Below are 26,265 nucleotides of genomic sequence, written 5' to 3' on the forward strand. Positions count from 1 at the left end.
TGATTATATGCACTGGAGACTTATGAAAAGTTAAGTGAGTATTTTGTGATACTTATGGACTAAAGCCACCATCTTACACTCTGGATTATGCATTCAGTGCCAGAATTTGATCACTATCAGAGACTGGCTGTAGGTGGTACTGTCTATATTTCACAGTGTGGAAGCTGCTATGACACTAATTGTCTGATGCAGAATTTGCTTTGTAATTCCTTTGGGTTTAAAATTATTTTGTCATTTAATTCAAGACTAAGCCTTAACAGGCATTTCTTGGGAAGAAAGACTAGGACACATAGTCTTGATCCTTATCTGTAAGGAAAATTATTTAGGGTGTGCTTAGGTGTAGAGCTAATTCTGCATATTCTGTTATCTTCCTGAATTTGCAGGGAGCCTAAACCATTATCTCAGTAATGAGAAATTTGAAAAAAATATCAGGATTGTTGGTTTTAATGCCAGCACTTTTGTGTCTACTGGCACATGACATTAACAAAACTCCCTGACTAGTGTGCTTCTCTTGAGTTCTGAATTGGCTGCTGCATTCCTGATAAAGCTGGAAGTTGCAGCTTCCACTTACTTGTATGAAAGAGCTTTTCTGGTAGCTCCTGTAAGGTAGTGTAGTTTGGTATCACCACATAAGTGTGGGATACACCAAGGAGAAGCAATAGGCAGCAGCGTGTGGTAATAAATTGCTTATGAATAATGATGCTTTTTTAATGCTACTTTTGAATAAATGGAACTATCTTACTTGTGCAGTAAAAATAAAAATAGCCTGTGCTACTTGTATAGTTTTCGTAGGTTTTTTTTCTGTGAAGACCTGTGGATTTGAGTCTTCAATTACACTTACTCTGTTCTTTCTGTTTTAGAATGTGAAAGGGATGGGGTGGGTGGAGAAAGAAGAGGATGCTGCACAGAAGTGCATTTCTTCTGTTTTTAAGAAGAATGTATAGGAAAAGGTTTAGTTAGTGTTTAAACACTGGCAAAAAGGACTACAGGGATAGCAGACAAGATGTGGCAGGTCACCATAGTACTTAGTATCAACCAATGAGAAAGGTCATGCTTCCTGGTTTAGGACAATACTTGAAAAGGGAGAAGGGTTTAAAAAGATTTCTGTAATTCAATTTGGGCTGGAGGGGGGAGAAGGTCAAACCAAGAACTTAATATGTGGTTGTGTGTGTCCAAAAGCAACAAGGAAGGCTTCACTAGTTCAGTAGTTACTGAAATGCTGGTGGATGTGGGGATTCCCTGGGAGGAAGATTTTTGTCTTTTTCTGAGTTCCTGCCCAGATTTTGTTGGTGAATATTGTTAGATATTTGTGCATTATTAAGGTGGGCACAAGAAAAGTGGAGTTGGAACTTATTTCAAAACAGGAACTCTCTTAGGTTCGTATGCTTTAATTATTTTCTCTCCTTGCACTGTGTGACAATGAGTGAGGGTGTGTGTGTGTAAAGGAACTTGTCTTAGCAATGGTCTCTTTCAGAGACCATGTATGGGTAAAGCAGTTCGGCTGCTTCAGCTCCTGCTCCTCCCTCTCGGGGAGCTGAGCAGAATCTCTTCTGCTGAAAGGGTTGTTCCACTTTCTGCTTTCTATATTTGTCCAGCAGAGCACACTGGCTCACCAGGCAGTGGCTGGCCTGGTGGGCATTTGCTGAGCAGAATTGGGAGCCAGGGCTTACAGTCTCTGTTACGTCCATCTGTCTGTCTGTCTCTGCGTCTCTGGGATGACTGGTGTTCCAAGTGAAAGGCAATTTGTTTGTGGTTGTTGTCTTTTTTCTAAACTGCAGTTCATCCCAATTTGGGAGTCTAGGGAGTAGAAATGGAGGAATTGTCTTGCAGGGGCAATTTGTAGTGGGTGCCAGTGGCATCAGAAAGACCCAGACTTAACCTCCAAAAGAGCTACTGTCTTTGGGTGAGGATTTTAATCTCCCTTCCTGCTTTGGGGAGTGATTAGCCAAGGCCTGTATCCTTCCATAAAAGGTCTGTTGTCACTGTCTGCCTTAAAGATTAATGAAACCTAGATCCTGTCCTGGAAGATCTGAGTGCTGTGTTTGCTTGTTATGGGCAGTGGGGATTAATGAGGAGCTAGACCCTGGCCTGCCTAGTTTGGAATCAGGAGTTGGTGTTCAGGGATGAGGCTTGTAGGAAATACCTTGTTAGGACGGGCTGGAAACTTGCAGCTGAGACTTCCCTGACTATGTGCTTGCATAAACTTTGTATTAAGGCACTGCACACATTGGGATTACTATTCACAATTGCTTTTTTAAATAGTAGATCAGGTGAACAAATAGTGCAGAATGTCTGTTAGCTGCTACACTTAGTAAACTGTTGATACAATCTTCAAGTAGCAGAAAGGTGCTCAAAATAGTGACAGCAATTGAATACACCATTAACTATGGCAATAATTCTTTGAGAGGGAGAAAGAGGGTAATTGTTTATGGGGCACTTTTTCTAAATTTTAAGAAATACTGTCCCCTTAAAAATTATGGTGTCTTTTGAATATCTTTGCAAATAGGCATCAGTCTTTTGTTTCTTGAATTTGAGAGAGGAAAACACTGTTTCAGTTGTGAAATTGATTTTAGCAAGAGTCTGCCGTTTTTGTTGAGGACCATGTTCCATAAACTCAGTTTGAATTCTTTTTCTTTCTTGCTACTGCAGTGTCTTCAGTGTATTTCCTCCTGAGAGAGGTGTGTGTCTTGGATTTGGAAGAAGGACATTTTGGAGGCAAATTGGTGGATCTCAGCCGCCTGACAGTGTCAGGATTGTACTGATGTCTGCAGGCAGGGACCTGTCATTTATGTGTGACAGAGGGTCATCTTCTTGAACTGATTGAACTCAAGCAACATTGTTGTGTGGCTGTTTTCTGATCATTCTTTGTTTAATGGAGACACACTGCAGTAGTTTTTCCCCTCTTCATGTGGAAATCCTGCAGAATTTGTTGCAAATATGCAGCCTGTGGGATGTTAAGCTTGTTACCTGAAGTATCTTGGTATTTTGCCTAATTCTGGCATCCTGAGCTAGAATTAGGTCCTCTGCCCACCTGTCTTCCCACTTTTCTGCTTGCTGACTCCCTAGCTGACAACCTTTCATTTATATGAGTTATCAGTTAAAATAAATTCTTGGTACTGTTGGAGGTCAGTGACTGAAGTTTTATGATTCCTCAGCTTTCAAGTGTTTTCTTATAGCATACTCACTATTTCCTCCAAGTAGTCTTGGAGCAGGAATATAATTAGGCAGTTTTAAAGGCCTCTTGGAATTACACTATTGCATGTTTAAAACTACTGTGTGTCTGTTCTGTGAAAGATGCCATGATAAATGGATAGAACTCTGAATAAATAATAAATATATGTGCACCAAAAGCATTTGAGTAGTATAATGGCACTGGGGAATTTCAATCATGCCATTTTGTTGTAATCTTCCTAAAGGCAATATATGAGAAAGCGGCATTGTTCAGAACTAAGCCAAGCTGTCAAGACAGGAAATCTTGTTTGCTGTATATACTTTTGTTTTTAAGGGAGAATACCCAATAATCTATTGTATCTTGACTGTTACCCTGTCTGCAGAAAGGGTTTAATCAGGGTATGAGACAAATGAAAAATTAACTTTTGTCTGATGTCCTTTGAAGATACTGAAATTCCACAGGAAAGCATAATTTTTTATTTTCTTCTTGCCCTACTGCCTGCCTTTTTTTTTTTTTTTTTTTACAAAACAAGCCCTTTTTAAAAAATACTATAATTATGCAGTCGAGTAATAAAATTTGGTTAAGGATGGACATATGGAAAGATTACAGGAATTGTAAATTAGGTCCAGTATGCATTTCAGATTGATGAAACTTAAAACTGCTATTGTGAAGTATTTACAACTCCAGGAAGAATGAATGAAAGTTGGAAAACATTTACTTGTGATTTTGAGAAGTTAAATCATATTGTTTAATCAAGAATATGAAGTGACATGTCTCTAATATCTGAGGCAGTCCACTGACAAAGAATTGGAACAGTGAAGATGATTATATGGAAGGACATGTATGTAGTTCTTACAAACAGTGTTTTCTTAACAGAAGCAGTGGAAGCCTTGTTTATCACTTGAGGCCTTTAGAAAGGATCAATCAATAGAGATTTAATTGTGTGAAATTCAGTACCTAAATCTGATGATCTAGTTCCATGAGTAATTTAAATGAGCATCTGCCAGTATTGCTCTGAAAGAGGCTTGTGCCATTTTTCATGCGTTTTTCCTTTCCTTTGTGCTACCAAGAACATCTGTGTGGTTGTGAGGTGAACTGAATCTAGGAGCACATCTGGGTTAAAACTGTTATTTTCCTGTTGTTGGTAGTGGATAAGATCACACCTTGACCATTTCCTCTCTCTGGCTTCTTACACAGAGGTAGGCATGCCCAGCTGGTGAGGAAAGAGTTGTGCACTATTCTTTTGGCAATAGCACCAGCTTAAACTGGATCTATAGCAGGAGTATCTCAATCTATTCCTTTGTATTTCTTCCCCATTTCTATTGAATGTTAATGGAGAGCTCTTATCTAGTCTTCTCAGTTGTAAAACCTGAAAATATTAAATGAGAATTGTTTGCCTGTGTTGCCTGCTGGGGCACATATAATTTGATTCTACACAGGGAAGTCCTAAATGTTATCTTAACATACTTCTTAATGAATGCAGTATTTGGTACACACTGTTTGATGCTGCTCTACAGAAAGCCTGCTATTCATTTGGGAAAAAAATTGGTGAACTTTTCTTATGTGAGGACAGAGAGAAAATTATGTGCCACATATACTTCCAAAACCTTACATGTGGCAGTCTAAGATGCCTCCCAAATCTAGGGACAAGGTATAGAGAATTCAGAAAGATATTTATTTTATGTCCATTCTGCATGCTTATGCAGCCAAAGCTGTATTATAGCACTTGTTTTTGCCATAAAGTTTATGGAGTCTCTTCCTGCTAGCACTGGAGAACTGCTAGCAGGTGTCAAACTGCCTTTCAGTAAAAGTGATGGAAATGAATTGATGGATGAGTGTGTAGGTGAAGAACATCTGAAAATAGATGAATAAGACTTCAAGCAAGGACTGAACCTCTAGCTCTTGGCAAAGTACATTGGCACTCTTGATCCTTCTCCACCCATCCAACTAAAATCTAAGATCAAGATATGGATCCAGCCTTGTACAGCAGGGAGAGTTTCTGAAGCCTTGGGAAGAGAGAGGACCAAGCAGAGTTTGCTGTGCTGATGCAAGAATCAGTGAGCATCAACCACCAGAGATGAGCAGTCTGGAGAGGGTGTGTCAGGGTCCCAAGTGGACCAGGAAGGTAGTTTGTGGAGTAAAAAGCTGCTGATACCAGCAGGAAAGGCATTTTATTAGTTGTATTCACATGTTTGTAACAAGGAATGAAAACTTCTTCAAACAGAGGAAAGTTCATGTGAGGTGTGGCATTACATTTGTGATTGGTAGACACGCCAAAATGGTGCTTCATGGCATGTGCTCATGCATTCACGTGTTTTCAGCAGATTGTAAATGAATGCACTTTTTTTTTAATAAGTTCTTCTGTATTATTTACAGTTGTATGTTTCAGATACTATATAAAGATATTGAAGAGAGGAGTAAATGTTGCAAAAAAGAAATCAAAGTATATACAAATGATGTTACGAATGATGACAAATGAGAAACCTTCAGAGATCTGGACTAGAAGCTTAGTAAGAACTACTTTGCAGTGAAATGGTTACATTTTATTAAATTTGTGTTTTAGAGCAAAAGTCGAACATTCCTAAGTTGATGTTCCCACAGCAATGCCAGCATTTGCCTCTGATGGAGAAAAAGAAATAGTATGAAATATTTTTTAAAGCTTCTGCTCTATACACCCAATATTAAATCTCTTCAAGTGTTAACAAAAATTATTTGCTGTTAAAGTTGATTTGAATCAGTATTCATTGGTTATAATAGAGCAGTAACTCCAATTCTTTACAGATGTAAATGAGTGTAATTTGTATCCATTTACTTCTGCAAAGGATTTACCGTGTGCCTGTTACAAAATAAAGATAAAAATAATTGAGCATATTTTTACTCTTTGATTTGCAGGCGTGGCAATGGCAGATTCTGCACGGTAGAGTTCATGGCAAGTATTTGTCTAATATAAGCCAAGCAAGACACATACAAGCTTCAGGTAAATCAGTCTTTCTTAGTTGTGCTTCTCTGAAATAAAATATAAATGTTTATTCTTCAACATTTTTCAAATACCAAATTTCATACCTACTCAGAATTTTGTATACAGTTCAATTCTGATCTTTCAAAATTGAGACACCTCAAAATTATTTTCTCCTAAAGCTAGCAGTAGATGCTGGAAACAGCCATGCACACTGCGTCCTCCTTTGGCATTTTAGGTGTGGTAGTACAGAATAGTGGTTGCATTTGGGGATCTTTGGGGGAGACCTGTAATAAATCTTTATTCTCTGTTTGCTTTTGAATCTATTCTCTTTAGTACAATCAGAAAAAAAGGTGTGTTAGTATCTTGAATTTTTAACTCAGAGCTGTGCTAGCTCTGTGTGTGTAAACATTGCACAGAGGTGGTTTCCCCATTGAGATTTTTTTTATCTTGCCTTTAAAGATAGGTAAGTTGAAAGTGCTAGTGTTTGAATCTTGTGGCTGAGATGGATGAGGTTGTTAAAGTTCAGCTAAAGTTCAGTTGCTTCTAGGAGTAGGCTTAGTGGTTAAGCTGAAAATATTGTTTGTGTTCACTAAAACTCAATCACTAAAACTCAAGGCCAAACTCTGCTGTATGTGTTAGGTCTTCCTGTGGCATGTAGAGTCTCCATAAAGCAAAACATGAATGCTTGCTTTCTGACCTTCATTCAAATAGTAAATGAAATGTTGCTTTAGTTTGTACCTTCTCTATCTGCAACTCCTGGTATATTTTGAGAGTCCCTTAATACCATAATCTGGAGAGAGATAGCAAACTAAAGTCTTTTGTTGGTGAGATTTTTTTGGATTTTATTAACAGACAAATGTTTTCTTGGAAATTTTTTTTGTGAAGTTGTTTATGAGGTTTTTAGCTGAGATGCAACTGTAACAATGTGATGATACCCCTGACTCTGATTAAATGCATTCTGTCACTAGTTTTCAAAATTCCTTTTCACAAAGAAATGAGATTACTATTTCTTTGTACATATTTGTCCATATTGTACAAGTAGACCAAAAACTTGCTATTCAGCCACATAGTTAATAATACAAGTTTTGTCTTCTAAGCTCCAGTCCCATGTTTTCAGCAGTAGATCATGGGATAGCTTTGTATTGTTAAAGAGTGTCTTTGACGCTTTCATTGTGGATTGTAAGACTTAATGATCAATCTTGGAGGTGTTTGGGCTGTAATTGCTGACTAGACATGGAACAGACATTGCAAATATGATCAACATCCCAAATCTTAAGTATCTTATGATGTCCTGGTTAGAGTAACTTGAAGCATAGCATTTTAAATGTTTTCTTGTCTTTTCATCTTTATCTGCAGTGGTCCCAAAATGTGCACCTCTTCTATTCTTCAGTCTGTTCTTCGTGTTACATCTGAAGTTGAAAAAACTTACATTCTTATAGTAGAACATACTATCATGAGTAATTCAACTTGCTAACTATATAGTTTGTCTGCCACTCTCTATACCCTTTAGTATTTGCTGGCAGTGCTGAGAAAAACAGTATTTGACAGCTCTGTCTGCCAAAATAAATTGAGCAGTCACAGTGACTGAGCTGTGGCCTCACATTGAACAAGTAGCTTCTGGTGCTAAGAGGTTTGGGTGGTGTAAAGATTGCAGTAGAAGGGCACTTCTCAGATTCAAAAGTTCCTTCGCTGGTAGGGCTTTTATGGGATAGAAGTTTTCCCTTGCTGTCTCTGTTGTGTGTTGCCTCATTAGTAAGGGTTGCTACAAAGTGACATTTCTGTGGGTTGTGGCCTGGGCTGTGCAGTGATTGAAACTTCCTCTGGTTTCTGTTGGACTCTCGGTTCATAATCTGTGTAGTGCACTTGCTCCGTCGCTCTTTGATGCATCCTTATCTCCCTCCTGTACTTCTTCCAAAGAAATAGTTCTTTCTGTATTTTCAAATGTTCATTATTGGTCACATGGATTCCTAAAAGTATGTAAATCTGCAGTGAGTCCAGACTGAGCCCTGATTTATGTGAGAGTCAGTTGACGCCAGGATGTATCTGAGGCTGACCTATGTGGTCTCTTTGATCTGTTGGCCTCTTTAATTGCTAGTGGTAACCTTGACAATCCCATAAACATTAGTTCCTGGAAAGCATAATGAGAAATCAGAACTAACTGGTCTAGACAAAGTGCTGACTATGACAGTAATTTCATTGATCACAATCCATTAAATGATCTGGTATTCTCTTAGATGGTCCCGGGTGTGGGTGAGACAGAAGTTCTACCACTTAGTAGAAAAGCAGTATTACTGGATTTATTAGGCTCATATCCATTGTCTGGAACTTAGTGGATAGACCCACTTACTTTCATTACCAGCTACAGTTCTATTTATATTATATTGCATATCAAAAGTTACAACTGTTCATCAACAAGAGTATGTTTTGTCACCTTTAGATCTGGCAAGGCCATTAAATTTAAGCGTTAAACCTTTGTTTTTCTGCATGGAATACTCAGGTAGTTCCTCCCAGCTTTGTGCAGTAGTTGAAATTGACAACTGTACTCAGCTGCAGAGCCTTAGTCAGGGAACAACTTCAGGAAAATTTTGATAAAAGCTGTGGTGAGACATCTGAATTTACCCCATTAATTATTTTGCTGGCAGCACTAAGCACACTCATGCAGCTATGAAAACACTTGGCTATCAGCATCAAATGCTGGCTGGGGAGAACCTACTTTGCACAAGAGCTTACTGCCCCATCAGTTAATTACAGAAGTGACCATGCTGCGCGCATGGCCAGCAGCACCCAGCTGTATGTATGTATATACCTTAGTCTGAGGGATCCAAGACCCAGCTTTTCCTGAGAACAAACACAGTTGTCAGATTCTTTGGCCTTTGGGCCAGGTTTGTCTGATGTATAAACTTGGATAAATTATTCAGTGTATTTATGTTCTGCATGCAATTAAATAAACCATACTAAAACAATTTGTGATTTACTAGCACTCTCCCAGGCTCCACAGGTGGTTACAGATTTGCTGCTTGGTTTTTGAAGTTTTTATTGTCTTGGATTTTGCCTTTGATTCAGTGAAGTGTATTTTTTCCAAAGGAATCCAAGAGTTATGGGTTCCTCTGGGTATGTTAGCTGCACTTTTGGTTTCTTTGAAGTTTTTTAATTAATTCACTAGAGTGTTACAGTTACATGTGCAAAGTGAAGGCTTTCTTTTTAACATCAAAAAGTTGTTTATATAGATATTCTTAAGTTTTCACAAGATCAAGTAACTGTATATTTCAGTTTATCTGAAAGATGATTATCTAAGGAATATAACTTGGCATATAAGCAAAAAAATTATGGTACGTGTTGTTTTGAAGACATTAGAAGTTAGGCATGAAGAAAGTCTGTTAGCAGGAGTCTAAGACCCTTTTTTTTTGGCCATAAACAGATATTTTGTAATTAAACTTCAGAACAGCAGAGGAATCTGGCTCCAGTGGAAGAACTGTCTTAAGGTAACGTTGGCCTCAATCACAAATTGGAGCTTCATAATCCAGGATGTTGTTGTGAAACAGAACAAAAATATGCAAAGTGTTCTCTGAACATTAGTCAGTTTTGAGTAATATTTTAGGAAAGAAAAATTCATAATTTTGAAAATACACATTTCAGATAACTGCATTATATTTGTCAGGATTCATAGTTTGGGTTTTGTTTTCAACAAATATTATAAGGAAATTAATTTTGTTCTTGTGTTTAGGTTTCTTTATTCCTTTAGAGGCTTTAGTACTTTATTAAATGAATAGGAAGGATTTAGAAGAATTGAAATTTCTCAAGAGATCTCCCTTTGAAAAAGAGGGCATGAGTACATGTGATAAATAACCAAGTATATTACATGGCAAGTTAGAAGAGGATGTCGCTCGCTTATTCTTGCTTAATAAAAAAAAATGTAGAAAAAATGTTAAGTAAGGGGTCTGCAAAGCAGTCAAAATGTTGGAGCTCAGATAGCCTTGTATAATTCTGCTTGCTGGTGGATGCAGTTTTTAGTTTGGTAACTACAGATAAGTAGATTTGGATTTTCTGTAAAATACTGCTTGACTGACATGAGTATAGTTCTGCAAAATAACCCAGGAGGAGGCAGAGAAGAAATTATTTGAGGGAGGAAAAAAGTCAAGAAACTTAAATTAAGAATCCCAAATTTGTTTTTAAATACAGACTAGCTTGTGTTGAGCATATGTTACTGAGTTTGCAAAAAGAGAACTTTTGAATCATGAAGTAGCATCCCCTAGATATGACGTGCTAGTACAGAAAATCTGTATGGTTCCTGGCTGATGATTTGCTTAAGATGTAGAAATAACATTTTTTCCTTGTGTTGTTCAATTCTGTGTTCCCTAATTCAGTGCTTTTTGAGACATTTCCATTTATGCAGTCATACATAGGAGTTCCCCTCTGCAGGTTCATGGTCATCTGTTAGTGCTGCAGCTGTCAAAATAACATCATATAGGAGTTTAGGATTGTGGCTGCTGCTGTTGGTAGCTGCTACTATTGTGACCGCAAAAAGGCCAGAGAGGTGGCATAAGTCCACTGAACTTTGCTAGGAAGCTCTAAGCCTTCTGTTTTCAGCCAGGTTGTGTTTGCAGTCCATTTTTGTGCACCCTTTCATTTACCCTATATATTTGAAATATACAGCTTCGGTTTTGATGCTATTGAGGGTTGTTACTACCTCATGATGACTTCTGTTATTAGAAATATGCTTACTTTCCCTGTCCTCAGTGCTTTACCAGGTAGAGTTCACATAATACTTGTTATTTTCTGATGTTAACTCTGGAGTCCTCAATGTGTGTTATTCCTTATCTTTTAGAGTGAAGACTGGAACAGCTGGACGGAGGTGCGTAGCTGCAGGTATGAACCAGCTAAAGTATGTATCCCTCAGTTGCATAGTAGAGCTTCCTTATAAAGATTTAGAGAGATGTTTTTACATTCAGTGATGAAAGCAGTCATTTTCCACTGCAGTGAGCAGTGCTCCCTGAACCTTAAACTCTGCAGTTTCCTGCCTTTGTGCTGCCAAAGGGGGTTGGGAGTGTTAACAGTTCAGGGCTGTGAGTACTGAGTCAATAGACATCTTTAACTCCATCGGTAATTTAATAATTTTAGAAACATAACTGCAAAGTAGAAATGCATGTCTTCATAGTGATTTCTTGACCAGAACAAATCTGCAGTATTCTGTAGTACATGAAACCCTAAAGTTGAGTATTAGTGGAACAATTTCTGGACTGAGACAAATTTGATTATGGGCAGTAGAACGGGAACATAGTCTAGTATGAAAATGCATGGAATCAAATGTGAGGATCTTTTGGTGCAATTTTCTTCATGCTAGAAGTCCAGTAAGGCTGTAGTTTCGTGTGACAGCTGAGACAATTGCCCCTTCTCAGTTTCCAGGTGAGAGTTTAGTGCTGTGTCCTTTGGTTATGTTTGGTTCTCATGGTAGCTTGCATTATAGACAGAGTCAGCTTGACAACCCCGTAAAAAGCTCTTCTGTGATCTAGTTGTTTCTCTGGTTTAGGAAGTTGGAATGATTTACTGTGTGGTCAGAGGAGTACAAAAGAATGTATCAGACTGTACTGTGCACCTCAAGAGTTTCAGTTCACTTCTGAGACAATTGACCTGTAACTGCTGTGTTAAGTAACACTATCAGTATCACCACAACTGAAATTTGGTGATGTTTCTTCCCATGAATTAACTCTGCTATGGCAGAAATATTTAAGGTGTGTTTTGGTCTGTAGACAACCAGGGAGAATTGAGTTTTTTTATCTTGTCTTGAGGAAAGAGTTGTTTTCTTCTATGGACAGACATTTGCAACTGTTTTCATAAATACATTGGGAAGGATTTGGTTATGACTATATCAGAAAGAAAAACAAATTTGTCTTTAAAGTGCAGGATATCCTGTCTCTCCATATGTTACTCATCAGGGTAGAAAGATCTAAAGTTGGTTTAAGAAATCCAAGATCACCTTAATTGTCAAGTGACTTTTTAGAGAATTGGTGACTGACCTCTGTGTTTGGAAGTACCAGTTCAAGGACATTTGTCTCCAGGCATTGTGTGGGTTGCAAAACACTCGACTTCTTTTCTAATGACTGGTGCTCTGTACTTTGTGCTTCCTGCTCCTTTGCTGTCCATTAGTACCATACAGAAGAGTGGAAAGAGAGAATACTGATCATTATGTTTGTGTCTTTTTTCTGAAGAATTTGCATCTTTTGAGACAGACTAAACTGATTTGACCTAGTTTTTCAAACTCATGGGATTCTCTACCCAGGTCCAGAATCAATATATTTGGATTACTTAAATAACAAAACAATCAGATATTTAAATAGCAAGATAATCATCAGATATTTAAATAGCAAGATAATCACGAGTTTCTGGTTGATGAAAATAAGTCGCTTTGATTTGGTGCAAGATCCGTGGTGTCTCATCTTAAGAGCAAAGTTGAATTCATCTGCCTAAATGTGAATAAGAAAAGTGACCAAATGGAAGAGGATGGAGTCTTTTCTTGAACATCTAATAATGGTATATAAAATTGTTTGTATATGTTCCAGTTTGAAATGTCACATCATGGTTAACACTACAGAGATATGTATCAGAATATACAGAGATATACATCAGAATAAAACTGATGGCATTCTGCTTCTGGTCTGGTACAGAGAATAAAAATAAGGAGGACTCAGCTTTGCTTTATGATAAGGAGTCAGTTCTACCTCTGTATTGACTCTTGTCATGCACACATTTACCATGCTGAAACATGTCTGTGTTCAAATAAAATTTCTGCATATGAGATATGAGCCCCTTCCAAAATGGAAATCTTTGGCATGGAGATAAAAATGGGCATTAAAAGATTGTAGATTGTGATCTTAAGAGTCTTCTCCAACCTTAAAGATTCCATGACTAGAGTCTAGACAGAGACTGGACTCATGACGTGATGCCATAACAGAGTTCAACCATTAACCTAACACTGCCAAGTCTGTCACTAAAACTATTGCTAAGCCCCACATCTGCACATTTTTCAAGTACCTCCAGGGATGGAGATTGTAACACTTCTCTGGGCAGCCTGTTCCAAGACTTGACAACCCTTTCAGTGAAGAAATTCTTCCTAATATCCAATCTAAACTTCTTCTGGTGTGACTTGAGGCCATTTTGTCTGGTTTTGTTACTTGAGAGAAAAGACTGACCCCACCTCAGTACAACATCCTTTTAGGTAGTTGTAAAGAGTAGTCTCCCTTCATCCTCCTTTTCTCCAGGCTGAACAACCCCAGCTCATTCAAGTTCCCCCTGTAAGACTTGTGCTCCTGACCCTTCACCAGCTCCATTGCCCTTTTCTGGATGTGCTCCAGCCTCTCAGTGTCCTTGTAGTGAGGGGCCTAAAACTGGGCACAGCTCTTGAGGTGTGGCCTCACCAGTGCCAAGTACAGGGAGACATCCCTGCCCTGGTCCTGCTGGCCACACTGTTACTGATACAGGCCAGGATGCCATTGGCCTTCTTGGCCACCTGGGCACTGCTGGCTCACGTTCAGCTGCTGTCAGCCAACCTTCCTAGGCCCTACTCTGCTGGGCAGCCTTCCAGCCCCGCTTCCCCCAGCCTGTAGCACTGCATGGGGTTGTTGTGACCCAAGGGCAGGACCTGACACTGGGCCTTGTTGAGCTGCACACAGTTGGCCTCAGTCTGTGGATCCAGCCTACCCTGATCTCTCTGCAGAGCTTTCCTCTCCTCTGGCAGATCAACACTGCCACACAGCTTGGTGTTGCCTGCACACTTGCTGAGGATGCACTTGATCCCTTCACTCAGATCATTGATAAAGAGATTAAACAGGACTGGCCCCAGTGCTGAGACCTGGAGATCACCACTGGTGACCAGCCATCAGCTGGATGTAACTGCAGTCACCACCACTCTCTGGGCCCAGCACTCCAGCCAGCTTTTACCCAGCAAAGAGTACACCCATTCACATAATGGAAATTCACCTTGTCCAGGAGGATGCTGTGGGAAACAGTCAAAGGCTTTACTGAAGTTCAGGTAGACAACATCACAAGCCTTTCCCTCATCCACTCAGCAGGTCACCTTGACATAGGAGATCAGGTTGATCAAGCAGGACCTGCCTTTCAGAAACCCCTGCTGGCTGGGCCTGATCCCCTGCTTGTTCTGTGCATGTTGTGTAATGGCACTCAGGATGATCAGCTCCATGACCTTCCCCATCCCAGAGGTCAGGATCACAGGCCTGTGGTTCCCCAGATCCTCCTTTCAACCCTTCATGTAAATGGAGTGTACCATTTGCTAACTTCCAGTCAACTGGACCCTCCCAGTCAACTGAGAGCCCCTGTCTAGGCTATGTTTCAACTTTCTTTGGGTAACATGCAACAAAAAGCTTTCCTTTGGATAAAATGAAATGAGAGAGATACTGCTACAAAAGTACTACTGTTTTTGTAGTATAATATTAACTAACTGATTCTTGTTTGTATCTGGTGCTATTCATAAGAACAATTTGAGATTAAAGGACTCCTCAAAACGGCTTGTCCAACTGTTCTGGTGGCTGCGAAGGACACTGAAACTTGAGACTTGCTGCTTTTAGTCCAAAAGGTCTCTTGAAACTCAATAGAAGAAAAAAAAGACAATCAGAAAAAACTTTAGAAGTGTCTAAGTGCTATTCTAAGACATTTCAGTAAGGAGAATAATAATTTGTAGTTTGTTCCTTTGAGTTAAGATAACATATTACATTTCTTGAATTAAAAAAAGTTACTCTGCCCAGTTCTTACTTTAAGGTTTTAGTTTACATGTGCACAAAATGTGTTGCTTGCCATAAACTTAAAAGTGTTTTTTGATTCAGAGGTTCTCGTCATGCAGGTTAATATAAATAATATAAAAATATAATATTGTAGATTATATTGTCTCGGAATTGTACAGCTGGTTCTGTTGTTCCCCCTGGGTCCAATATGCAACCACACAGCCTTCTCTGTGTAAATGTAGTTGCTTTGCCTGCTGTAATGCTTTATGGCATGTTTGGCTTGAGGACAAGCAGACTGTTGAGAGCTTTCCAAGAATGACTGGCTTTCCAGGTCCTTACTAGAGGAATAACTTCTGGCTCTGTTTCAGTGTCAGAAGACTGTCCTAAAATGTGTAGATTTAAGAGTCCTTAAAAATCTGGTGAATACTGTAGAGATTGCAAAATATTTTTTTCCAGTATATCTTTTTGACTAAGTACAGAGCTTCAGATTCATGTCATACAGGAGAGGACAGGAAAATGCAGGAGTATCTGAAACCAGATTTGTAGGTACTGTGTTTGTATTGACAAGGTAAAAAAAATTGAAGCAAAGTTTTCTGTTCCATAGAATTGCTTGCAGGATTGTTTCTTGCACAAAAAGATGGCCAGGAGTTTACCTTTGGCTATATCCATCTTAAAAAGAAAAAAACCAAAACCAAACCAAACTCAGAGGCAACATTTAGGAGAGAGAAAGAGGGCAGAGACACACTTAAGTGGAATCTCTACCTTGCCTTCAGCACAAGATTGCTTCCAAGCATTATATTCTCATTTTCTTGCAGTAAAGATTTGAGCATTGAAGTGCAAGTGTGGTATGCCCTCTGTATTTCTGTGTCTTGGGATCTGAATTCAGTCAATAAACAAAAACAAAGAGTGCAAGGGGAAAACTCAAACCTTGCCACTGCCTAAAATGTTTCATCCTGTCCTTCCACAGGGTAGAAATGTGTGTCCTCTCCTCTTATACTCATTTCCTGCTTTGTCTCCTGTGTCATACAGCTGCCTTCATTTCCTCTTACTATTGTTGTGACCAAGCCACTTTTCCTACTTTCTCAAGAAGTATTTTCTGTCTGCAGTGCCAAAGTGTCTACAAGTCTTTCTGATATCTCTTAGTTATTTAAGGTTTCCATAGTTTTTTGTCTCTTGAAAAGTGTAAGAATTTTTATGTTCTAGCAACGTGATTAGAAAAATTCAAAATGCTTCTCAAAATCAAACAACTGGAATGTTTGGGTATGTTAAAAAAAATACAAATTTAAAGTGATATTTTCTTTACATACCTTACTGTAGGGCTTAAGCAGTACCTGAAATAGACATTTCACATCTACTTATTTTAAAAAAATCAACAAAACAAACCAGAATCTAGAGGTAAGGATAAAGAGCTTTAATTTTTTAAATTGTTTCCGTTATTCTTGTCTTTAGTTTAGTAGAAATAGTATACCAGAATGAGGGGAAGAAACCTATACATGTCTGCTTTAAAAGCAATTGCCATGGGATACATCAATGCTTTTTCCTAATATCAATTATTAATTGTAAAATGTCTTGCAAAGAGGGTTAAGCATGTGCTGTTTGCTCCTTGTCAGTGATTTGACAAAATTAATTTTTCTAAGGAACCTGCATTAAGGCTTGTTGTTATCTCTTCTACAGGTATTGGTGCTTTAAGGGGTTGTCCTGCATTAATTGCTTCAGATTTATTATTTGGTCTTTTAGCAGTTTGTTTGTTTGTATGCTTTGTGTCTGGTACCTTTAATACAGTGTCTTCTCAGCCAGACTTTTATTGTCTTTTTTGCATCACAGTAAGTTTTCCTGTGTCCTGTGCCTTAGTTTTAAATTCACAACTACGATTTGCACTCACAAGTCTCTCTGCGTTCCCATAGTTTGAAAAAGACACGGAAATCTGCAAAATAAACAAAATGTATCAGGGAAAGACAGAAATGTAACATAAATTTCAGATCACTGTTCTGAAGTGAATTTTTTTGCCCTAGGATGTGATAACAATTGAAAACTTTAATTACAAAATTTAAGCTAGCAGAAGAAAATATATTACAATATAAGGTAAAGAAAACAATCCAGGTACCTCTTCTTATATTTCTATGAAGATGAATGTACATATGGAATATATCATTGGGGAATAGGTATATATTTTTATATATATATAAAACTTCATATTCTCTTTGGTGTTTAATTGTCTTAATTTGAAGATTTTACTTACATATAGGCATATTTTTCCCCTATTTCACTGTGCTAATGTATTAGTCTACTGTCTTGGTGCTGCACAATACTCTCCTTGAAAACAGGGTGAGTGCATAGTGTGTGCCTTTGGAAAAATCCACATATACTAACTGAAGTTTTTTATCACTCTGTACATTGCACTATAGCAGACTGAGGTATTTGAAATTCTTTGGAGTTTTTTTATGTAAAAAAAATAATAGATACAGGTTTTGGAAGGAATAATTGGATATACCTCAAGGTAATGCTGTGAAGGCTGTCAGCTTTCATACTCCATATTGACAATAGGGTAATGAGAAATTTTATGGTCAGAGATGGATGTTTTAGGTCCCTGTCAGGAGGTAGTCTCATGGCCAGGCTATTCCATTTTTCTCTCTTTGGTAATGCCTGTGCAAGCCTTCATAGCATCATCACTGAAGCAGCAGACACAGCTGCAGCGGGTCAAGCACTGGGTTAGCAACCTCATGCTGCTGTGTTAGCTCTCAGCTGTGCTCTAAGAAAGTAAAACTCAGGGTAGCATCATGCAGCTGTTCTGTCCTAGAGAAGCAGATCATTGTCTGCAGAGCTGTGGGCTGCTCACATCGCAGAATTCCAATAGCCACAGGCCCATCAGGATATTCACAGCACAATCCTGCATCCCCTCACAGGCAAGCAGGTGAAGAGGCAGTGTATCAGGAGAGAGGAAAAGTTTGTAGGCCACTGCCTTAAACTTTGTGGACTTGATACATGTGTTATAAGAGGGTCCTAAGACTGGTAATTCAGCTTCTTCCAAGTTCTCATTAGACGTGCCGTCAGTAGCAGCCACTGGCAAAGCAGGACTCAGTTGCAGTTTGGGGTGGGTTTTTTTTGTTTCTCAGATTTGAACAGATGTTGTAACCTGTTTCCTGGTAGATAAGCTCTCGTATTGCAGAGCTGCTGTCTGCCATTTGGTGTAAGTTGTCCTCGGGAGTGAGCCAGATATTGAGTATATCACAGATTGAATTTGTTCATAAGTGGTGGGGTGGCATAGTGAAAGCAATTGCAAGGCATTACAAAAAGAAAGGAAAGTGTGTATACTGGTTGCTGTCTATGCTGTCACATTTCCTCAACTCCAGAGGTGTGGGGTTTGGGTTTTTTGGTTGTGTAGTTTGTGGTGTTGGGGGAGTTCTTTGGGAGGATTTAGTGTTACTTACTAAAGCAATTGAATATAGTGCAGTGGTTTTAATGAGCATTTACATCATATGTGCACAGTTCAGTTCTTGAGTAGCTTTTAACAGGACAACTCTTCTTTTTTTTTTTTTTTTTTTTTTTTTTTTTTTTTTTTTTTACATAGTTTGGTTTGTTTTGTCCTAACGCAAATGCATAGGCAAATTCCCACTCTTTGGTATGATCTAGGCCTATCATTGCCATTCACAGAGATTCTGTGTGAAGTGTATGTTGTATAGCAGGAAGAACAGATAATCATATGTATTTGAGGAGGCCCATAAACAATTTGAGACAAAAATGTACCTGTATGTGTTTCTTGTCTGTCTTTTTATCAGCCTCACTGTTTAGAATTAATTAGAATAACAAATTTCCTCACTTCAGTGCAAAGTTTCATCTCCTTTTTCAAGGAAAAAAAATCCCTAACTTTTCAAAATAAATTTTATATAATTTACTGCTACAATTTTTCTTTACTATCAAAAAAGGTCTGTTTAGCTGCTGTTTCATTTTTTTCTTTCTAAGAGTACTTAGGCAGAGAAAGCCTCATTCTGCAAACCAGAAGACTGGGTGACTTGCTGTTTCATCTGCTGGCAGAGAGCTGGGAGTCCTGGGGATTCTTCAGTCAGACAAAAGTTCATAATTCATTCCCTTTGAGCTTTCACAGAGTTAATTGAAGTAGAACCTACAGGACTTCATTCACAAGCCAGGGAAGTAGGTCAGGAATGTATTGATGTACCTCAAATATTTTTCCCCAGAAATATTTTGAGGAAGGGGAGGGCGGGGGGGAAAGCTTATAGTAGGATCTATTTTTAGAATTAAATTTATTTACCTGATTTGTAAAAATTCATCTGCATCTACATCTCATTTATCTGCTCTCAGATAAATGCATGAGAGGGAGCACCACAAAACTTTGGTATTTCCAAGGTAGAGGCAGTTGTCTTCCCCTCCTATCCCTTTTCTCCATCTTCTGGGAACTTCTACCAAAGTTCACATCAATAAAATGTTTTTCAGTTAATTTAATCTGAATTGTAGGCAGCCCAAAAACTTCATGTATTTCGATGGTAAGTTCAATATTCTCAATGTGTCAGGTTTGTGTACCCACAGTGCATAACAGTCAAAGAGATTGGCAGAGGAAGAAACTGCAGTTTTGGCAACTAGGTGAGGGGCTTTTTGTACCCAGTGAGGCATGGGGAGACAGTTTGGATTTCAACACAAGCAGAAAACATTCTGACCACATGCTTACACGATCAACAATGAAACAACAAAATATTGACAAGCAACTGCTGTATTTTGATGCATGTAACCTAGAGGCTATCAGTGTAAAAACAAAACTGCAATTCAGCAGCACTGTAAGAATCTGGATATGCACAGATAATACAAGGGGAAGTTTATTCTAGGACCTGTCTCCTTCAGAGCTTCACAGTGTCTGATTTCCCCATAGCCTGCATCCTTTCCCATAGCTTGCTCTCACCATGCCAGTAGTCCCTCAGCATCAGATTTGTGTATGCTGTCTGAATACAGAATGTATAAAATAAAAGGTGGTATTATCTTATAGCTTTCAGAGTTAATTACTCATTAAAACTAGGCTTTCTTAGGAAAGAAAATATGATAGAGGATTTTCAGTTTTGTGGTGAATTTTCAGGATTTTTTTGCCCTAGGATGTGATGTAATTCTGTAAATTTAAAAAGCAAAAAACTTTCGACGTTTGTACTCTGCAGTCTCTGAGGAGCACATATAATGACACATTCTGCAGCATCATCTAGGGCTTCAGAAGTGTAAAAATTGAGATCTAATGTGTAGTACATAGAAGTTTTTTAATGTTCATATTGTCAGATGAGCACAGCATTTAAATGTGTAGCTACAATCCATGGAGCTTGGAATTTCAGGCATTGTTTCTGTTATCCTTTGAATAGAAACAATCAAAGAATGGATCTGGAAGCCAGCAGGAATTTGACATCTGAGCAAAAAATAAGTGTGTTTAGCTCCCTTATTTTTCATTCTTTGTGAGAAATGGTTAGGATAACTTTTGCGTTTTTCTAATTTTAAAGAAACACTTTTTCCTCATTTAATTCTTATTTCTGTGCAGTAGTGAAATACCATGTTTTTCCACTCCTTTTGATATTTTCACAAGTGAAGTCTGTAAGTCTTTTAATTTCACTAGCTTGAAGCCTTCAGCTAAATAACACTAAACCAAACCCGCTTGTACACTGTTTTGTCACTGAAGTTGCCATCATTACTTCAGAAGTATGGCACCAGGGACACTGAGTCTTGGCTAACATATCTTCAGGTATTTATTCACCATTCTAGTATTAATTCTTCCTTTCCAACAAATTGTGCCTATAACATTGCAGTTTTGTCTTAATGGAACAAGAAGATAGGACCTTGATTTTGAGGAGCAGAGGGTTGTGGGAAACGGTGGGCATAGGATCAAATTGTAATGGTGTAGTGATTTTCTTCAGTAAATCAATCTCAGTAACATTTCTAATCAATCTCAGTAGCATTTTAAAAACCCATTTTCTAGACAATGTGTTGCCAGCATTGTCTTTCATGGAACCTACAGTGAGCATGGCAGCTGGGGCATTTTACTGGCTGATGTAAAATGCTTAAGATGAGTGAAAGACCAGAAGGATTGAGTTCTGGTCTTCCTGGATAGGGCCAGAATTTACAATGTTGGTCTATAGATTCATCTCACATAGGAATCACACCCTGTAATCTGTTGTTCTAATCATATAAACCTGAAAAGTTTTTCTCTGCAGTCTCATTTTAGACAAATGCATGAAATGGGCTCTAGGATCATTTTAACATTTGAATATTATTAATATGATGGACTTTACTCAACATGGCATTTTTCAAGTGGGAAGCCTGTAATATGTGTCTAAAGGTAGACAGAACAATTTCATTTATTGAAAGCTGAAAAATTGATCTGTGCTCCCTAATGCCTATTTGCATGTTCTTAACAATGGTGCTTAGCAGATAGCTTACACCTTTTTCTTTAAAGAGAATGCTTTCTTGCATTTATGACATAGTAAGAGCATGCATGAAGTAGTTACTGTTGAATATCTGATGTGTGAGAAATGTATGTCCTCTCTTATTTTGCAGTGTATGCATATCTCTTTGTATTACAAGGCCTAGCTCCTTTAAATTAACCTCACTGCTGGCAAAAGATAAGAAAAGTTCTCTTTTAAAAATTTTTTTCAGGGCTTGGAAACATTATTTATGAAAAAAACCAATTGACATCCTGTAACTGTGCAAGCTTAAATAAATAAAGCTATGTATACTGGCCAGTCAGAATAACTGCAAGTACCTATTGCAGCCATTGACAGAAGAGAAAGATGTGATCACAGCTGCTCCAGCATGCAGTCCTTGATGCTCTGAGAGGTTATTTTGTGGTTATAACAACCATATATAAGGGTTGCTAGTCTCATGTTAAGACTCCAATTAACCATTCCTCCTGAAGTGCTCCAACACACTCAGCTGCCTCTGCAGCACTCAATCCACTCAGTCAAATATTTCTGCATTTCACAGTGTATCCAGTTTTATCCACATTATCTTCCCATTAGTTTGGTTATTGGAGATTTAACAAGAAGCCTGCATTGCATATGTAAATGCATCTCACAGTTCCTTGATCAACTTGCTATGTCTGTTTTTATGATGAAGCAGCTGAGGTGTTCTGATCAGTGTTATAAAATGGTTTTCGGTAAATCACGGAGTTTTTTTCCCTTTCTTGGTCATTTATAGACTCTGTACATCTGGATTTTTAGACAAAGTATTGTTTCCAGAACAATGTATGTTTTACTTCTATAAAAGGATTCGGTTTTGATGTTCTGTGGTTGTTAAGGAATTTTTGAATAATCTGAGCTTTGATTTTTCTGGCAGATTTGGAGAAAAATTGTAGTTGGCATTTTGTGCCGTAGAAGTTGAGAGTGTCAATAGTAGAGCACAAGGGGAAGAGAGTGAAATCAGCTATTAAAAATGTTTATGGTAAAGAAACCTCTTGACTTCACACCTTAGTATTGCTGATTTGGAAAGTGCTTGTCTGAACTTCAAGGCCTTGGCCTGCCATTTTGGGAGACAAGGAGTTAGTTGGGGGTGGAAAGACTGGAGTTTGTATTCTTTCTGCTCTGTTACCCATTGCTATCTTCATGGATCTGACACTCTGTTTATCTGACAGTGCACTCAGTACTGCTTCGCCAGGGAAAATTGCACAAAACAAGCCTAGTGCATCAGCATTTTCATTGTGTATTAAGCTGAGCCTCCCTTCACATGGTCGCATCCCCTTTTTAATCTGGGATTCCATGTCCCTTTCCCAGTCCAGCCTGTTTCTGTGGTGTCTATTGCTGGTCTCCCTGAGCTTCTGTTTCTGTGGTTTGAGTGTTTTTTGTGTGGCTGAGTGTTAAGACCTGCAGGACTTTTGGAAGTGGTGTTGTTAGGGGGTTAGGCAGTACATTGATTTAGTGTTAGGAGTTTGTCAGAGACTGAGGTGATGGCCGCGTTCAAGTTGGATTTCCTCCCAGAGATGATGGTGGACCATTGCTCCTTGAATGCAAGCCCTGTGTAAGTATTTCCTCTTCATATCTAAGTTCTAACTAAAATGATAGCTGGAATTGCTGTCTCAAGTCCCTGCTGTCTGTTGGGACAGAGGGGGACAGGAAGGAGAGATAGGACAGCCTGGAGTTTGTTTTCTTGAAGAAATCCTAGTGGTCATGGAAGATTGATGTTGGTTTCAAGATGGGGGGAAAATGGTCTGATAATTGTGGAGATAAGGACTAAGGAGGAATAAAGCTGTTTGATGACACTGTTTATTGTATGCTACAGGTACTGATATCATAACATAGATTGTTGAAATCACTTGTGGAAAGAACTGTTTCTGTTCTTCCCTATTAATGACTCCAGACTAAACCTTTTAATTAGGAGTAAAATATTCCTTGAATACTGTTGAGGTCATATTAAGAGTTGCCCAGCTAACAGGAGCCATCTTGCACTCTTGAAGCTACCAATGGAAGGCAGGGCTGAAAACTATTATTGGATAGGGTAAACAATTTCCAATTGTTCTTAACTGAAATGAAAAGAGGCAGTTTACATGTTTGTAAAGGGTGTTGTTTCCCTTGGCTATTTGGAGAGGTGCTGACCCTTTCTAAGTGGAAAGGTGAAGAGGAGTGAAAGCATTTATGATTATTCTCTTCCCTTCTAGTAAGAAGCTTTGTTGTTCTAGAAGTCTACTCATACAGCTATAAAATTATGAGCTTTCCCTAACATCTCTTTTTTCCTTAGGCTCTGAACAGCAGTGTATTGATGGGGAAAAACACTAAACAGTACTGGGCTTGGATTTTTTTTTAAATTCTTTTCAGGGGGGAATACGATTTCAGATGGACAGTGAGGAATACTGTTTACTATCATGCAGTTAAAAAGCCATTCAAACTGTCTTCAAAGGAACAAAGCAGAGATGAAGAGAACTGACTGCTTTGGAAGAAGACCACCTTCAGCAAAGAGTTTGGGGGTGGGGGGAATCATTGTATAGGTGCTGTTCCACTCCCCATGTCCTTTCTAGATTATGCAGGGATTGGTCAGCAGTTTTAACCAGCTAATCACTATAGCTGCAATAGAGTGTCGTTATAGTCAGACTTCTGCAGGGAGAGGTGCTCTGGTGTACCAGGCTGGGGGTACTGATAACAGACATCACACTGCACTTAACAAATAATGAGGAGTCAATGCAGGGAGCAGTGTAGGGACTTGTCAACTGGCTGGGTGGAGCATAACACAACTTTTATTAATTGGGTGTAAACTGCTCATATGACTAGACAGAATGCCTTGGAACCTATTGAGGATTCCCATACTCAAAACTTCCGTGTTGTTGTAGTCTAAGAAGTTACTTTTTTTTTTCCTCTGTTAGAACCCTGACATTATTGAACCTGATTCAGTCTGTGACTAACTGTATTGTCCAATCCCAGCCTTTTCATGTACAATTTTAACCTGTTTTTTTGCCAATTATTGTTGAAAGCCCCCTAGTTTCACAAAGAAGTACTTCCTTGTAAACCCTTAAAGAAACTTACCATTGGATCAGTTTATTCTGTTTCTCTGTTTTAAGATGAATCTTCACCTTGATAAACAGTTACAATTAGTCGCATGTAAAAATGTAGTCATAACATTCTCTCATTTTCGGTGATTATTGATAACTTTGGTAGATTGTAGGTAGACTGAGCTTAGGTTCCTTTCAGTTCTGGTTTCCTTTTACATGGCTGAGCTAGTGTTAGTTTTCAGTTATCTCAGCAGATTTATATCCTGAATCCCAGATGTTGACTGTATTATGGGACAGAGTTTTAAACAGCTGTGTAGAGTGTGTTTCATTTCAAAGTACATAGCTTGCCAGTAAATGTGAGTGTACTCTGGTATGCATACTGGGAATGTGCAAGAGTTCCTTTTTATATGTATATTTTCATCATACACATTTATATATTTGTAGAAAATTATTTTTTTTTAATTTTGCCGTAAGCATGCTTTTGTTTAGAATTTGTAGGAAGATATAAACCAGAATTTTTTTTTGTTTTTCTTAGTGCAAAGAAAATGAATGGCACACTGGATCACCCAGACCAACCTGATCTAGATGCTATCAAAATGTTTGTGGGTCAAGTCCCACGGAGCTGGTGTGAGAAGGATCTCAGAGAACTTTTTGAACAGTATGGTGCTGTCTATGAAATCAATGTCTTGCGGGACAGGAGCCAAAACCCTCCTCAAAGCAAAGGTGAGAACTTTTGTACTTCTCTTGTGAGACCTGGGATTTCAGCCCTTTCACGTAGTTGCAGTCTTAGCTGTGTGCTTATTCAAACAGCCCTGTAGAGCTCTGTGTGAACAGATATGCATGCAAGCCCAGACTTTATAAAGCCTTTAAGTGTGTTTGTCTAATTATACTTGAACTGTGATCCAGTCATTAGCTGAGCTCAGAAAAATCATGATTTTTTTTAGAGCTCAGCAGTGATGGAGATGCTTGAGGAGTATGAATTATAATTGCACAGCAGAACATCCAATAATACTGTGTTGCTCCAGAGCATCACTGTGATTGTGTCATATGATCAAAATTTGGCTGAATGGGACACAGTATCAGATGAATATGAAATTGGGGTTTTAGTCATTCGTGTTAATCGAATAATTGTAAACATTAAATTCTTACTAAATTTTGTGCCTGCATTTGCCGTTTGGTTATATGCAATATTTCCTATGAAGGTAGGTAGGGTTTTTGCACAAGAAAATAATTGAGTGTGAAAATGAAGTCGCCAACAGATATATCTGCTTGTTTTAATGGTGTGGTAGGGATGTTGGGTCAGTTCCGAACATATTCTATTTTATTACACTTGGAAATCTTTCTTAAATTGTCACAAACAGTAGCACCTACATGTTTCAGCACCCAATCTCTTCTTCTTATCATACATTTTGCATTGGAAGGGTGAAGTAGGGCTTGCAATTTCTGTACAGCGCTCCAAGATTGGGTGTTCATTCCTGGCTAACATTTTGTTTCAATTGCAGGGTGCTGTTTTGTTACATTTTATACCCGTAAAGCTGCACTAGAAGCACAGAATGCTCTTCACAACATGAAGATCCTCCCAGGGGTAAGAGCAGAGCCCTGCTTTCTTCACAACTCTGTCTTGTTTCTCTGAGCTCCAGCACCACTGAAGCACAAACACATTATGTTGCCCTAAAATAATGTTGTAAAAAACCTATTCAAATGATCAGAGTTATGAGACCTATATAATAACAGAACTTATGGGAAATTTGGAGTATTTTAAAAGAATGATATGGCAGTGAAGTGGGTGGAAATGGCTTTTATAATACTCTGAGGAGGAATGATGGCATATAATTAGGAAAGCCTTTTCTTGGAATTTTGTAATGTTACATATGCACCTCTCTTGAGGCAATTTAGCCTATAATTTCTTTCTTTCACAATTGTTATGGGATGTATTTCATATAGTATG

The 26,265-nt window shown here is 38.4% G+C and overlaps 1 protein-coding gene across 12 annotated transcripts in view; it reads left to right on the forward strand.

The window, feature by feature from the left end:
- CELF1 (CUGBP Elav-like family member 1) overlaps positions 1 to 26,265 on the forward strand; it is a 56,043-nt gene that overhangs the window by 5,573 nt on the left and 24,205 nt on the right. For 8 of the 12 annotated variants that reach the window (XM_066551208.1, XM_066551211.1, XM_066551215.1 and 5 more), the window contains exons 1-4: positions 6,078 to 6,149; positions 10,957 to 10,997; positions 24,853 to 25,040; positions 25,820 to 25,902. In XM_066551208.1, the coding sequence (XP_066407305.1) occupies positions 24,863 to 25,040; positions 25,820 to 25,902 (261 nt within the window). In that variant the 5' untranslated portion in view covers positions 6,078 to 6,149; positions 10,957 to 10,997; positions 24,853 to 24,862. Of the gene's footprint in view, positions 1 to 6,077; positions 6,150 to 10,956; positions 10,998 to 24,852; positions 25,041 to 25,819; positions 25,903 to 26,265 lie in introns of those variants that run through there. The other 4 variants (XM_066551210.1, XM_066551209.1, XM_066551219.1 and 1 more) reach the window with 1 other exon arrangement.

The sequence above is a fragment of the Molothrus aeneus genome, chromosome 6, assembly GCF_037042795.1.
Source record: "Molothrus aeneus isolate 106 chromosome 6, BPBGC_Maene_1.0, whole genome shotgun sequence".
Taxonomy (NCBI): domain Eukaryota; kingdom Metazoa; phylum Chordata; class Aves; order Passeriformes; family Icteridae; genus Molothrus; species Molothrus aeneus.